The sequence below is a fragment of the Propithecus coquereli genome, unplaced genomic scaffold (genome assembly GCF_000956105.1).
Source record: "Propithecus coquereli isolate 6110/MARCELLA unplaced genomic scaffold, Pcoq_1.0 Scaffold301, whole genome shotgun sequence".
Lineage (NCBI taxonomy): Eukaryota > Metazoa > Chordata > Mammalia > Primates > Indriidae > Propithecus > Propithecus coquereli.
This window is the reverse complement of record NW_012148631.1, coordinates 3,619,203-3,634,796: the sequence shown is the minus strand read 5'-3', so window position 1 is coordinate 3,634,796 and position 15,594 is coordinate 3,619,203. Positions and strand designations below refer to the sequence as shown.

The 15,594-nt window shown below is 47.8% G+C and overlaps 1 protein-coding gene across 1 annotated transcript in view; it reads left to right on the top strand.

Moving 5' to 3' along the window:
* SH3PXD2B (SH3 and PX domains 2B) overlaps positions 1-15,594 on the top strand; it is a 99,855-nt gene that overhangs the window by 43,675 nt on the left and 40,586 nt on the right. Inside the window, exons 3-4 of the mRNA XM_012649703.1 lie at positions 2,108-2,183; positions 8,469-8,545. Coding sequence (XP_012505157.1) covers positions 2,108-2,183; positions 8,469-8,545 — 153 coding nt within the window. The remainder of the gene's footprint in view (positions 1-2,107; positions 2,184-8,468; positions 8,546-15,594) is intronic.

Below are 15,594 nucleotides of genomic sequence, written 5' to 3'. Positions count from 1 at the left end.
ATTATCTGGACAACTAAAAATATGTAGAAAAAATAGCCGGGCATGGTGGCACATGCCTGTAGTCCCAGCTACTCGGGAGGCTGAGGCAGGAGGATGGCTTGAGCCCAGGAGTTTGAGGTTGCTGTGAGCTAGGCTGACGCCACAGCACTCTAGCCCAGGCAACAGAGTGAGACTCGGTCTTCAAAAAAAAAAAAAATCAGTGAAACTAAAAGCTACTTCTGTAGAAGGATAAAGATTAATAAACTTCTTCTGAAGACCAAGAAAAAAGAGAGAGAGAAGAGGGAGAAAAAGAACCCAAGGGTCTGAAAGTTCAGAAAGTCCTGGCCAAGTCTGCATATGCCAGATGCCCAGCTGGGCAGAGCTGGCCCACCCAGGGTGTCACGTAGAACAGCCCTGAAGAGGCCGGGAGCTCCAGCCTGGGAAAACTGCCCTTTTTGAATTGTCTTCATCGCATCTGAGAGGTGGGGTGACGGGTTGACAAAGAGACACACGGGCTTCCATCTCTGGCCCCGCCACCTTGCTGGCTGCAGCCGTCGGGCAGATTTCCTCACTTCTGTACAGATTCTCTGCTAATCTACAGATTATTCTCCGGCCTTCGGTTTCCTGGATGGTAACTTCCACCTTAAAGGAGAGCTCCGAGGATTTAACGAAAGAGTGTTTCTAAGGAATCTAGTCCACGCCTGGCATTTAGCAGGTGCCCAGGATACGTATCTCTCTCCTCTCCTCCCTCCTCAAATACCTACACAGTAGCTGCGTGTGTTTCTCCCAGGTTGTGCAGAGCTTCCTTCATTCTATGAGAGGGACAGATCTTGAGTGCCAGGGGACTTTCTCCTGCAGGTGAAATGGTGGTCAGCTTTTCACGGTCCAGCCATTACTTTGGGCGGCTCAGCACTGCCTCCCCTTCGGCTGTGACTCTTCGGCCCGTGTACTAGTCAGGGTAGGTAGGATGTGCTGCTCTGACGAATAACTCACCGGACAACAAGTGCATCTTGTATCGCACTCAGGCAACATGTCATCAGAGGTCACTGGGGGCTCTGGACCCTCACCCCAGGACCCTGGCAGGCAGAGAAGCCAGTACCTGGAATGTGGCCAGTCCTCGTGGCAGAGGAAAATAGTGGTAGAGCATCTGCCACCCACCAGTCATGCAAAACACATGTCTCTTCAGCTCACAGTGAATTGGCCACATCCCACTTGGAGGGGGTGGAGGGAGTACAAATCTCCCATATGCTCAGAGGAAAAACCAGAACTATTTGATGACAGCACTGATGACTCCCACAGCCCAACTTCAGTCCATAAAGCAGCGCTGCAAGTTGGTATCCTAACGTCAGAGTTAAAGATGAGACCCCGAAAGGTTATGTCGCTTTTCTAAAACCACACAGGGCGTAAGTAGCAGATCCTTGTGACTTTGTTTGCCAAATTGGACATTTCACATTAAGTCCTTAAGATGTCAGAGGTGCACTTACGGCACTGTGAAAGGTTTTCGTCTGGGGGACTCTGCCTCGTTCCTCCGTTACCTGCACGCAGCCCCCACCACCCCTTCTCATGGTCTCGTGGTGCCTCCTAGACCACCTTGTAATTGTCAGTTTGTCTGTCAGTCCCCTCGCTCAACCACGAGTCTTTTCTTCACTGTACTCCATGCTTCTAGCACGGAGCCAGGCACGGAGCTGTCGGGGAGCCAACCTCAGAAATTCTTCATGGTTCAGGGGAATAGAAACCAGATTGCTCGAGCCTTAGTGGTTTATTCTTTAACACAACCTGAGGGTTCTTCAGAACAGGATGACCTGCTTCCATGAAATTCTGGTGGCCTTGAGGGGGCTCACATTTCAGGTCCTCTGGCTGGAGACCCCCAGGAAAACCAAGAATGGTCTCTCCCAACTCTGAGGCTTCACAAATCTGGCAGCTGTGAACAGAAAGAATTGTTTTCATGGGGTTCCTAGAACCGATTGAAATTGCCTTCCCCATTAGTTTGGGTTTCTGAAAAGCTGAGCAAAGTGAACTTTTTTTAAAATCTCAAATCGCATATTTCACACAATTCCTTTAAAATGTCAGAGATGCGTTTATTGCATTATGAAAGGCTTTTTGGTTTTGGTGTTCTCCCCCCGTTTAGATGCAGATGTTGGACAAATTTCCCATGGAAGGAGGACAGAAGGACCCCAAGCAGCGGATCATTCCCTTTCTACCAGGTAGGTGACATGTGCGCTCAGACCTGGCACTCTGGGGGCTCCCGGGCAGCTCCCAGATCTCTCATGGCGGTTTATCGGCTTGTCCTCTTTTAACAGGGACACTGTCCCACTGACCAGACTATCAGCCATTCGTAGAAATTACTGACTAAGAATTGGGGCTTTGGAGGTAGATGCTACACCACTTACTCTCTAAATGGCTTTGGGGAGACCCTCACCGCTGGATCCTCAGTTTCTCCTATCTCTGAAATGGGAACCACGAGAGCTCAGAAGGTGTTTGTAGTGAGCACTTTCTGTTATTATAGCTACTGTGTTAGTTCTCTATCCTTGCATAACCAATTACCACCAGTTTAACAGCCTAGAATACCTATTTATCATCTCACGGTTCTGGGGTCAGAAGTCCAGGCAGGCTCAGCTGGGTTCTCCCTGTAGAGTCTCATGAGGCCAAAGTCAAGATGGCAGCTGAGCTGGGCTCTTCTCCGGATCTAGGGAAGAAGCCACTTCCAACCAGGCTCAGGTCGTTGGCAGAACTCAGTTCCTTGAAGCTGCAGGACTGAGATCCCCGTTTCCCTGCTGGCTGTCAGCCGGGGACCCTGCTCAGCTTCCAGAAGCTGCCCACACTCCTCATTACACAAGCCCCTCTGCCCTCGAGCCAGCAACTGGGCAGCGGATCTTTCGTGTACTTCGCGTCCCTCCAAATTCCCTCTGCCACCAGCCGGAGACAGTGGTCTGCTTTGCAGGGCTCGGGCGATTCTCACCTGCCTGATCCAGGGTCATCTCCCTCTTTTAAGGTGACCGTCAGGCATATAATAGCTCGTCACGTACACGGGCTCTGGGCGGGACATCTTTGGGGGCCGTTTTAGAATCCTACCTACCTCCCTACCACACTGCCCAGCACTTTGGGTGCCAGGCGCCACCCCAGCTGCCGCGAAGGGTTTGATGCAGTTATGGCCAGTCCCTGTCCTCAAGGCATTCAGTGTTCCCCACCCCAAATTCCTTACCAAAGAATAGTATCAAGGCTTCAGCTCAAAAAAGGGAGTTACCCAAGCCAGTGTTACTGCTTCCAGTAATAATAGCTACCATTTGTCGGCTGTCTGCTGTGGGTCAGGCACTGGCTTAAGTGCATTACATTCATTACCTTATTTAGTCCTCAGAACAGCCCATTTCACAGATGAGGAAACTGAGACTCAGAGAAACTATAAGCACTTGCACAGATGGCAGAACTTGGATTCAAACACAGGTGTGGCTGGCTCCAAAACTCATGCCCAGCGTCAGATGAATCCCAGGACCCCCCCACTCACCAACTCTTGGGTAAATCTCCTCATTTGCAAATCAGAGATAATAATGGTACTTAAATGATGGAGTTGTTGTGAGGATTAGGTAAACGGCAGGTAGGGCCATCGGGACTTACCATTATTATTTCTATGTACAGATAGTTAACAAACTGACAGTCACCCTAAGGCTCAGATATTTAGATCGGAAAGGGCCCTTTAGATCTTTTTCCTTTTCCAGAACAGGCCCAGAGATGGGGTGAGACTCCCTGGGTCACGCAAGTGCCAGTCTCCCATCCCCCAGTCCAGGACGTCAGTGGGTTCTTCAGGTATCGTCATCACTGAATAGGTTTAGAGACGGGTACGTGTGTTTGCCAGGCCCCTTCCACTGGGAGAGGAAAAAAGTAACGTTTGTATTTCCTTCACGGGGAAAGTATACAAGCACGCTAGAATTTTTTTCCTTCTGGAGAAAACCCAGTGTGCCAGCTGCAACAGCCAAATATCAGGGCTCCAGAGCATGTGCTCTAGAATCAGACCCAGCCCTTTGACCTCAAGCCACAACATCTCTGCCTCTCAGCCTCAGTTTCCCCATCTGTTAAAAATGGGACAGTGACCCCTGCTTCACAAGGTTTAATTCCTGGTGCACAGTAGGTTCTCAGTAAAGGCAGAAACAGGGTCCCGGGACATTCCTTTGGAATTTCTCGGTTTCACATATTGGAGTCATCCTTAAACGACCAATCTGGTTATTCAAATTAACTTGGGCTCTAAATGTAGGTTTTTCTTCCAGAAAGAGAAGGAAAGCAGTGAGTTATAACTCTTTACTAGGTGAAAAGCAAAACCAGCTCTGGAAAAACTTCCCAAGACAGAGAAGAACTTGAGCCGACCCTCTCCCAGGCCCTTAAAAGCTTTCGTGGTTACGTAATCCTTCTCCACCCAAGAATTAATGAAGATGCTATTCTCAGGCACTTGGCCCCTTTGTCCCTGCTCAAGGCACCCACTTGTAGCTTGGAGAGGCCCCGCTGGGCCCCAGGACCCCCAGAGCATCCCTTCTGAGCCCACCTCTTAGCTTTCCCTCGGGTCGAGGCCAAGGGCAGGGACGCATGAGAGAAACGTCCCCTCTCCTGGGGGTCAGTTTCTGCCAGGACTGCCATGTCAGCAGAACAAAAGCAAGTCTCATGTAGCACAAAGGCAGGGGGAGGGGAGAGCGGCCTGTGCAGTTTTCCATCCCAGCAGGAGCTGGGGAGGCCAACTTGGCAGAGGATGCAGCTTGAGAAATAGGAATTACAGTTTGGCCTTCCTCCACTGTGGAAAACAAAAGCCGACCCGTTCCCACCGCAGGCTGTTCCCTTCTCTGAGCACCCTTTCCACTCCAGGACGGTGGCCGGCTCGCCCGCCTTCCCCAAGATGCACAAAGAAACATTTCCCATGAGGCACAGGCCAGGGGCCACTGCCCCATGAGCACCTCACAGGGAGGCACAGGCCCCGGAGCTGCTGGCTCACGTGCCTAAACCGCTGGCCACACAGATCTGCTCCATGACCAGAGCCTGAGCAGCAACTCGAGCTCTGTGGCAGGTAGATGACAAATTAGCCAGCCAGAGGCTGGTCTCAAGAAAGCTGGGGGTTGAGGAAAGAACGTGCACACTTAATTGCAGAGTGTAATGCAGTATCCTCTAAACTGCTCAAAATAATAAATAATAATAGTAATCCCCCCTTTGTGAGCACCTACAAAGGGCCAGCCCTGTGCTGGGTGTGTTATAGAGATTACATCTAAGAGATAGGGGCTGCTCTCCCATTTTGCAGATGAGGAAACTGAGGCTCTGAAAGGTAAATTCTTTCCTCAAGGCGGCACAGTCCACAGGAGGCAGCCCTGGGACTGGCTCAGGGCTATGCTGACTGCCGAGCCTGGGGCCTCCCCCGCAGGCCCTGGCACTTCATTGGGGCTCCCTGCCCCTGTTGCTGGCAGGGCATTAGACACGCACCCAAGAGATTCCTGTCCCACTGAGACCACACAGGGATAGGCATGACACTTTTGTCCTTGTGTCACCCCCAGGAAGATGCCTGAGGTTTCTGTCCTTCTCTCTCAGTTCCTGCAGACCAAGCCTTGGATAGATCCTCACCATTGGGCTCTTTAGTTGGGTGGTGGCTTGGGGACAGGCCCGTGCCTATTGCCACAGGCCAGTGCTAGCACCATGCCAGTCGGAAACATTTTGAGCCTTCCGACAACCTTTTCAGTAAGGAGCCTGTACACCTACCCTCCACCCTTCCCCTGATTTACAGAAGGGGAAATTGTACCAAAATGGGACCAAAATATTTTTGATTAGGGACTCCTCTCCCATTTTGAGAAATAAATTAGAGGCAAGATGCATTCGCTGTGCAGGATTTCTCTTTATAGGTATGGAGTCCTTCCTTTTCCTAAAGGCTCTGGACACTCCTAGGGCTTCTAAATTGTGCGTGCTCCTACCCACAAGCGCCACTGAAAATGGGAAGGAGGAGTATTTGAGTGTGACAGTGACTAAGGGTGGGATGGGGTTGGAAGGCTTTGCCTGGATTTGGACCAAGGATGCTAACATCCCTCAGGGCGGGGACCAGGTCAGGGAAGGATTGCCCCACCCAGACGTCGGCAGGGTCCCCACTGCTGTTGGGAGACACCCACTGTCGGCGCCAGGAGGGCAGCCCCGTGGCAGCCTCGTCCCCCGACCCCCACCCCGGTGCTGGAGTGAGCGGCTCACACAGAGACCGCACCTGTTGAGAGAAGGAAGGAGGAAGATCATCAGTTCCAGGACATCCGGTTCCCCCTTCGCTGCATAACTCACTTTTTTTTGTTCTAAATGACATGAAAATGTTCTAATTCTAGAAGAAATAAATGTTTATGGCAGAAACTTTGGGGAAAGTATAAAGAAGAAAACAAAAAATTCTGTCTTCTACCCCTCGGAAACAACAAGTGCTTTGAATTCTGTGATGCATTTTCTTATAGATTTCTCTTTTCTGACAAGCATGGGTATATCAGAAATTTGGCTGACTTGTAAACAGAATTAAAACCACTACCATTATAAAGAAAAGATCTTCCTTATTATTAAGGAATATATATTTCCTCTCACTGTGGTTTTTTTTTGTTTGTTTTAATTGGTGGAAATAAGCAAAAAAAGGCTCACTCTAATTTCCAAATAGCGCCCTTTTGCATAAGAGCAAGGTGTCCGGTTATTTTAAATCTTGGATTACCCATATGGTCTTTCTGGGTGCAAATCTTTAAAAGTCAATAGGTTGTTTCTCAGCATCCCTTCCAGTGCTGTCACCCTGTGAAAACTCTTCCTGACCTCTTCATACTGTCCTCCCGCTCAGCCAAGCTTGCTCTGGACACCGCAGTCTCACCAGAAGCCGTCTTAGATCCATGGTAATCTCCCCTCGCCTTGCCAGTCTCTTGACCCAAACTCTTCTCCTCAGCCAACGTCCTCGGACCAGAAGTAGGGGAAGCTCTTGGTAGGTGTCCACACTCTGCTCTCTGGTGCGGCTTTGGGCCTCCCGAGCCATCCCCTCTGAGACCTCCTGGTTGCTCTGCATAAGCTTGGTGGCAGGGCTTGTCTTCGTGCACCATCTCTTTGGCCTTTTTGATGTCTTATTCCTGATTTCCCCCACCCCCTGCCCGTGAGAGGTCAGGAGTGGTGGGCCCAGGTTGTCTTCATCTTTAATGCAAGTGCTCCGCCTCCAGCTCCCTGTGACAGCCTCTCCTGTCTAGACTCTGGGGGACTCGCTGATTCGCTGTAAACAAACCTCACCCATAACATTTCAGCATCTTGGATATTGCCAGAGATCTTCAGTGGCATCATACGTGTGCCTGTCTTTTCCTGTGACCCACATTCTCTGCCCATGTGTCATCCTGGAGGTTCGTAGCACAGTGTCCCAGTATTTAGGATGTCACAGAGCACGTGGTGCACGCTCAGTGAGTATTTGGTGAAATAGAAAGACTCAGAACCCTTCTGTTACAAATACTGATTGGGGAAGGACTCAGGATTTGTCATCTTTGCAGGTGGAGGCCACATTCATGCGTTTATCAAACATTAGTGCCACAAAATGGACTGAGGCCCTGTGAGGGCCTGTGAGGCCCTGTTTGTGCAGAGCACATGACTGATAGGAAAGAAGAAGTCCTGTAAAATAAACAGCGTGATGTGTGCGACCAGAAAGAGACAGGAGCTCCTAACCCATCGGAGTGAGAGTTCCTTGTTAGGAATGGTGGGTGCGGTTGGATGGGGCGGTGTCCAGGCAGTGGGGAAGGCACAGGACCATGAAAGAGCATGGCGGTTTGGGCCAGACAGGACCTCACGTCCTCAGGTCTGACCCTCCTTCCTTCATCAGGTAGGCACCCTTCCTTCCGTAGGTTGTTTCTACCCTCCCTTATCTCACCAAAACTTATTCACTGGGCCCCACTTCCCCAAGCCCTTGTACTAAAGCTGTGAACAGGCCGGGCGCGGTGGCTCACGCCTATAATCCTAGCACTCTGGGAGGCCAAGGCAGGTGGATCGCTCAAGGTCAGGAGTTCGAGACCAGCCTGAGCAAGAGTGAGACCCCGTCTCTACCAAAAAATAGAAAGAAATTATCTGGACAACTAAAAATATATATATATAGAAAAAATTAGCCGGGCATGGTGGCGCATGCCTGTAGTCCCAGCTACTCGGGAGGCTGAGGCAGAAGGATCGCTTGAGCCCAGGAGTTTGAGGTTGCTGTGAGCTAGGCTGACGCCACGGCACTCACTGTAGCCAGGGCAACAAAGCAAGACTCTGTCTCAAAAAATAAATAAATAAAATAAAATAAAAATTAAAAAAATAAAGCTGTGAACAGGGCTTTGGGGGACCATACGTGGGACTATCCAAGCCCTGTGAAGTCCAGCGGGGGACTTGGTGGCAGCCAGGAATTCTGGTACCACTTAGACCTCCCCCAGAGACAGCGGCATCCACGCCCTCCCACGTTGCCGAGGGCCCATCACTGCTCCCTAACAACACTGCGTGTGCTCTCATCCCTGCAGGCAAAATTCTCTTCCGCCGAAGCCACATCCGGGACGTGGCCGTCAAACGCCTGATACCAATCGACGAATACTGTAAGGTAAGGCTGAGAAATGTCAACATGGTCTCCCCTCTGGGTGTTTGTTTGGTTGTGTTTTCGTTTTCTGGCTACAAGATGCTCATTGTGAAAAATTTATACAATTGAAAGAAATGTAAAGTAATTAGGAGAAAAAAATCACTTAGCATTCCTCAACCGAGAAGCAACAATTATTAAGAGTTTTATATATTTCCTTTCCATCCTTTCTCTATGTGCATTTCTTTATGGTGTTGAGACCATTCTATTTGTATTATTTTTGTTGCTCTTTCTCTTCGGCCTTACAACATAAAAATTTCCGCATTTTATTAAAATATCCTCTTGAGACTGCTTTTAATGGCTGCATAGTATTCCGTTGCACTTGGATGTTCCAAGAAATATTTAACCAACCCAACCGCTCTTGTTAGATGGTGTATCCTGTATCCTGTCCCCTGAATGTTCTCAACAAGAGGCCTGCCTTTTGGTTATATTTCGTTTGATTTGAGGCTGTGGTCAGGAAAGAAGCATATTTTTACCTTTGTTTAGCTTCCCTTACTAAAGATAAATACTTTAGTATTTATTTCTCCAGCTCGAAATCACTAGCAATTCTGATGGAAAAGGTGTGGGGATGGCAAGAAATGCCTTAAAAATGGGGCAGTGAATGATTTCCCCCTTAGATCAGGAGCAAAGCTAGTATGTTCGCCCTCACCACCTCTGTCCTATATTTCACTGGGGGTGCCAGTGAAGTACTTTACACTTTGGGCCAGTGGAGAAAATCGTTATGACTTTGAGTTAGGCAAACAGTTTTTATTATGACACCAAAAGTATGAGCCATAAAAGAAAAACTGAAAAACATTAGACTTCATTAAGTCAACTTACAAACTTCTATACCTCAAAGGGTACCATTAAGAAAATGCAAAGATATGCCACAGACTCAGAGAAAATACTTGTTAATTGTATATCTGATGAGGGATTTGTATTGAGAATACATAAAGAACTCTTACAATTCAATAATAAGACAACCTAATTTTAAAATGGGAAAAAACTTCAATAGAAGTTTCACCTAAGAAGACATAAGAAGTCATTAGGAATGACTAATATGCACAGAAAAGATGCTGAACATCATTAGTCATTAGGGTAATGCAAAATGAAACCATAATGAGATACCTACACAGCCACTGGAATGGCTTTAATCAGCAAAACAGACAATACCAAGCGTTGGTGAGAATGTGGAGAAACTCACTCCCTCATTCTGGTGGGGAATCAGGTGGGAGGCCGCTTTGGAAAACAGTTTGGCAGTTTCTCCAAAAGTTAAACGTATCTGTATATACTCTTAGGTATATACTCAAGAGAACTGAAAACTAACGTCCACGCAGAGTCTTGGATGCAAACGTTCATAGCAACATTAATTCATAATAGTCCAAAACCGGAAGCAACCCTCATGCCCAGCAGCAGGTGAACGGATAAGGGAAATGCGGAATCCCCATACAATAGAATGTTACTTGGCAGTGAAAAGCAGAGAGACTGGTAAATGCTGCAGGCTGGATGAGTGAGAGAAGCCAGATGCAGAAGTCTACGTGTTACATGGTCCCGTTTACAGGAAGTGTGCAGCAAAGGCAAATTCACAGAGACGGAACGCAGATCCGTGGTTTCCTGGGCCTGGGGGCGGTGGACATGGAGAGGGACTGCAAATTAGGTTGGGGGAATTTTTGAGGTGATGGAAAAGTTCTAAAACTAGATTGTGGTGATGGTTGCACAACTCTGTAATTTGCTAATTGTCATTGAATTGTACACATATAATGAGTAAATTTTATGATACGAAAATTATACATCGATAAAGTTTTGTTAGAGAGTTTTAAGCACACAGGGGCAGGGTGGGGACGATGACCCCTTTCCTGGCAGGCGACATCAAGGGCAGAAAACCACTCTCGCCTGGGCATCGGCTCTTTGCCAGACACGGCCTCATTTTATTCCTCCAGCAACGTGGAGAAGTGGGTTTTATTATTCCCACTGTTTAGATGAGGAAATGGAGGACCCACAGTTACTTATATTACTAATATTGAAGGGTTTGAGAGTCGAACCCGGCCTTTTAGACATCGACAATCACATAGCACTTATGGCCTCTCTTAAGTAAAAATGGAGCCCAGGAGTTGGAGGTGGCAGTGAGCTGTGATTGCACCACTGCACTCCAGCCTGGGCGACAGAGCAAGATCGTTTCAAAAAACAAAGAAAAGAAAACCAAAAAGAAAATAAAAATGCAAGAGGCCAAAGCATTCAAGCATGTGTCTCACAGAGGCCGATAAACTCAGACTCTTCTCCGAAGTCTGTCCTTACAGGGGTGGGGGTCAGCGCCAGGGACAGCCCTTCAGGCACAAGGACACTGCTGCTGCCCCCAGCTCTCAGAGGAAAATTCGCATCTCCTCTTTGTCGCTTTCCAAACCTCTAGAGCCTGAAATCCCAATGCTAGAGATGACCTTCCTTTGTCCAGGCCCTGCCGGCAAGGACCCGCGCGCGTGGGCTCACCTTGCCCAGCTGGGAAGTTCCTGCTGGCACCTTCCCCAGAAGCTGTTGTCCCTCAGCCCAAATTAGCCAATTCTGCCTCCTCCCCAGCCCACCTGACTTCTCTCCGGAGTCAGACTTCCCTTGCACCCAGAGCTTCTTCAACTCCTGGACTTCAGATTTTGAAAAGGAAATTTAAAATCCGAGAGTAATGGGGACAGTAGCAGCTGCCTGCATCTGCTTGGTGCTGGGAATGGTACAGAGATAATGAATCCACCTGGGGGAACCGCAGGGAGGAAACTGCGTATACATGGAAGTCACCACCCCCTGCTGTTAATGAATCATAAGAAGGAGAGAGGACGTTTGGGGTTTGGGTTGGCCAGATTCCCTGGGCTCAGCTTCGTGGGAACTGCCCTCCTGGAGGGAGATGAAATGGTCTTTTCATTTTACAGACTACGTAGGCGGCTACATAACATCTGGGTGTATCTGTATCGATGACATTGTTGCGAGCTGACTTAAGCCAATTTGATCCATCACAGTTAGCTTTATTTTGGTAGAAATTAGTAGGGTCCAATAGGTGGAGGTAGATGGGGGCTATAGATAGCCCCAGAGCCAGCTAACAGGTATCTATTACCGTGGAAGAAACATTCTGCTCCTCCACACCTCTTAGAAAGTTACTGTAATCAACCCAGTATGGTTTTGGCACAAGGATAAACAAACCCTTGGAACAAAATTGAGAACCCAGAAACAGACCCATGTATATTTGGACACTTTGATACTGACAAAGGCAGCATTGCAGATCATTCCTCAGTAAAGAGGTATCGTCTGTATGGGAAAAAAAAACAAAAAAATTAACTAGCCCCTACCTCACACCTCGCATGAAATCATTTTTAAGGAAATTAAAGACGTAAATGTAAGAGACAGTGTTATAAAAGGTTTTGGAAGATAAAATAGGAAAATAACTTTATAATCCCTAGGTATAGAAGGATTTCTAAAGATGCAAAAAGTACCAACCACAAAATGATGATTTATTTGCCTGCATTACATTTAAGAACGTCTGCTCATCAAAAGACAAATGAAGACATGACTCAGCCGAATCCTGCCACACATACAAGCATTTATTATCACGCAGCCTCGTAAATAGCCACTCAGGTTTTTCTGGAAGCTCATTGAAATACCAGCTGTCTGTCTGACACCACTGTACGTGAATGATCCCTCAAGGCAGATGCAGCGACATTCTGGTGACAGGATCAGCTAATCCTAACCACGGTCTGACATAAAATCCTCAAGAAGTGGCTGGACCCAGGACTGATTCAGAAGCCTGGACCCAGGGCACCAATCTGAAGGTTATGCAGTACTGGGCTCACGCAAGGGCCACAGTGTCTAAGAATATTTCTAGAACATCCCTCATTTCATCAGAAAAAAAATCGTTTCTAATAACTGTTATGCTAATGAATAAAGGCTGTGCTGTTGATCCAAGATGAAGATAGCTAAATCCCTGAAGTAGCCTTTTCTGAAGCTGCACGTCTGGTTAGAGTCTTTACTTGCTAAAGTGTTTGTTCCCAGTGAGGAGACTTCAGGTATTAACTAATTATCGTTAAGATGTATCTTGTATCTAACACACACGTGAGCGTGTGTGCCCATGCCAAGTATGTCAAAGTAAACTACGACAGCGTAACAGCAGCATCTACCAGACTTCAGTCACTTGAGACCTCCCTTCCAGATTTTTGTCATATACTACCACCTGTATTATTATTATTTTTTTTTTATTTTTTTATTTTTTTGAGACAGAGTCTCACTGTGTTGCCCGGGGTAGAGTGCCGTGGCGTCATCCTAGCTCACAGCAACCTCAGACTCCTGGGTTCAAGCGATCCTGCTGCCTCAGCCTCCCGAGTAGCTGGGACTACAGGCATGCGCCACCATGCCTGGCTAATTTTTTCTATATATTTTTTTTTTAGTTGTCTGATTAATTTCTTTCTATTTTTAGTAGAGACGGGGTCTCGCTCTTACTCAGGCTGGTCTCGAACTTCTGAGCTCAAACAATCCGCCCGCGTCAGCCTCCCAGAGAGCTAGGATTACAGGCGTGAGCCACCGCGCCCGGCCAACCTGTATTATTATTAATTTCAATTTCTTAATATATATTAGAGGAAACTTTATATCACAACCATAATATAAAATGGATATCATGGGCCATAAAAGTAAAAATAAAAACAGTGAAACAACAACAAAAAGTGTTTTAAAATCTAGCCAGCTGCCTTGGCCTGCCTGCCTGGGGCTCTGCAGAGCCTGGTCCTGCTCTCAGGACGCAAGTTGGGAAAGTGTTACCTCTGTGGGGCTTTCTTTTTGAAGTTAAAGAGGATTGAAAGAGAACTGAGAAATCGTGAACTTTCTCCCTAGCCAAGACGTTGTCATTTAACATAATCATCTTGCTGCCTCTAAATTCTCCTTTGGGAACCACCATATTATTGTAATTGGTGCAGTACAGAGAATCTGAGGGGTTAACTAATGTTTATCAAGCAGTTAAGTATATGATGGAAATCTTCAGCCACTTCTCTAGCACAGCCCTCCAAGATGGCTAGGCCCATTTTACGGATGAGCAGACTGAGGCTCAGAGAGGTAATGGGACTTGGCCAGAACCACACAGGTAGAAAGTGACAGAGCCAGAATCGGGAGCTGGTTTTGTCTGACCTTCATCATCGCCCTGTGCAAACAGGACTTGCTGTCCCGTGTCGTGCCTGCATCGACCAGCCATATCTGTCCAAAGGGCCGGGATTCCTTCCAGAACAGAACTGAGTTTTGCTTCTTTGTCACTACTGACCAAACGCAGGACAATCCTGGAGTGTTTCAGAAGCAGAATTGTTTCTCTGCCCTGGGTCATTTTTACTGTTAGCCAGTCCGTCCAAAATGAAAGGGGCCAACGTCAAAGCATTCATCACTGCCTTTTATTAGTAACTTGGCTTATTCTATGGTTTGGAGGTTTGGTTTGGCTTTTACTTCCTAGGAATAGCTCAAAACCAGAAGAGAACTTGGCATTGTTGGGAGGTTTCTGTGGGCCTCGTTGTCCCTTCCCCTCCTGGTCCGTTTGGAGCCTCTGCCCATTTCAGCAAGGAGCACCCAGGGAGGGCCCCTCCAGGCAGAGATGATGACCACCCCAGGGGCTCGTGCCCCACACCCACCCAGCTTGCTTCTAGCAGGGCCACGTGGCCAGGGCCAGCCCTCTCCTTCATGTTATTAATTCAGCAAATACTTTTCGAACAGGTATCATAGGTCTCCCCAGCACTGTCTAAGCATGTAAAGAAGGTGGAAAAGGAGCAGCCACCACTCCCTTGCCCTCTGTGGATTTGGAGTAGAGGAATGAAGTCAATCAGCCCTGGTCTCTCAAGTCACAAGTCACCACACCAGAGCCTCCGTTTCCCCATTTCTAGAACAGGCCAGCCCTCCTGGGATTACATAAAGGGACACAGAGGAATGCGTTTTGGGAGCCACTAAGTGCTGAGCCATCGTCAGGGAGTGCAGTCTTGGGGAGCCGCAAGATATTTGCACACAAAGCAGCCGGGACACAGCACAGTCCAGCATATAATCAGCTCCGTCATTATGTGGTTCCAACTGCAAGAGCTGCAGGATTTCACAGGAAAGAGAGACCCACCAGGGGTGGGGGTGGGCAGACAGCAGCTTGTCCTGGCCAGGAGAATGACTGCTCGCAGCTTGTCCTGGCCAGGAGAATGACCGCTTGCTGCTCTGACCCAGAAAAAGAAGGGGGACCAGAAAACAGGGGCACAGGGGCTGATCTTCTCTCTGGGACTCTGCCTCAGGCCTGGAAATGGTCAGTCCCTGGGGATTTGCTGCAGAGCAGGAGTTATTTAAAGGCTAATTTTAAAAATCAGTGCACCCTTTAGGTCAGTATCCTTTACCTTCCAAAAGATGGAAGAGTGGACAGTGACCAGGGAAGGTACCCTATGAAACTATCCACCCTCTTCGAGTTGTGTTTTTCCGCTTTAGGTCTTGGGCAGGTTGCTTGTTGGGGGGTTGGCTTAAAGTTAGAGCCTGACTCAGAAGTCATGTAAGGTCAGCAACCCAAGTGTCCACTGACGAATGACAAGAAAAATGTGATATGTACATACAGTGGAATATTACTCAGCCTTTAAAAGGAAGGAAATTAGACAACATGGATAGACCTCAAGTGGATGAACATGCTAAATGAAAGCAGGCAGACACAAAAGGACAACTACTGTATGATTCCACTTATGTGAGCTACCTAGAATAGTTAGTTCATAGAGACAGAAGATGGAATGGTGGTTGCTGGGGCTGGGGCAGGAGGGGAGAGTTGTTGTTTAACGGGTACAGAGTTTCAGTTTTGCAAGATGAAGAGTTCTGTGGAGGGATGGTGGTGATAGTTGCATAACAATGTGAATGTACTTAATGCTACTGAACTGTACGCTTGAAAATGGTTAAGATGGTAAATTTTATATTGTGTGTATTTAATCACAATTAAGATGTTTTTAAATGGGGGGAAATAATCATGTAGGGGTCAAAATACCCCTGAAACCCTATAGAAGGTACCAGATTGGAAACCTCCA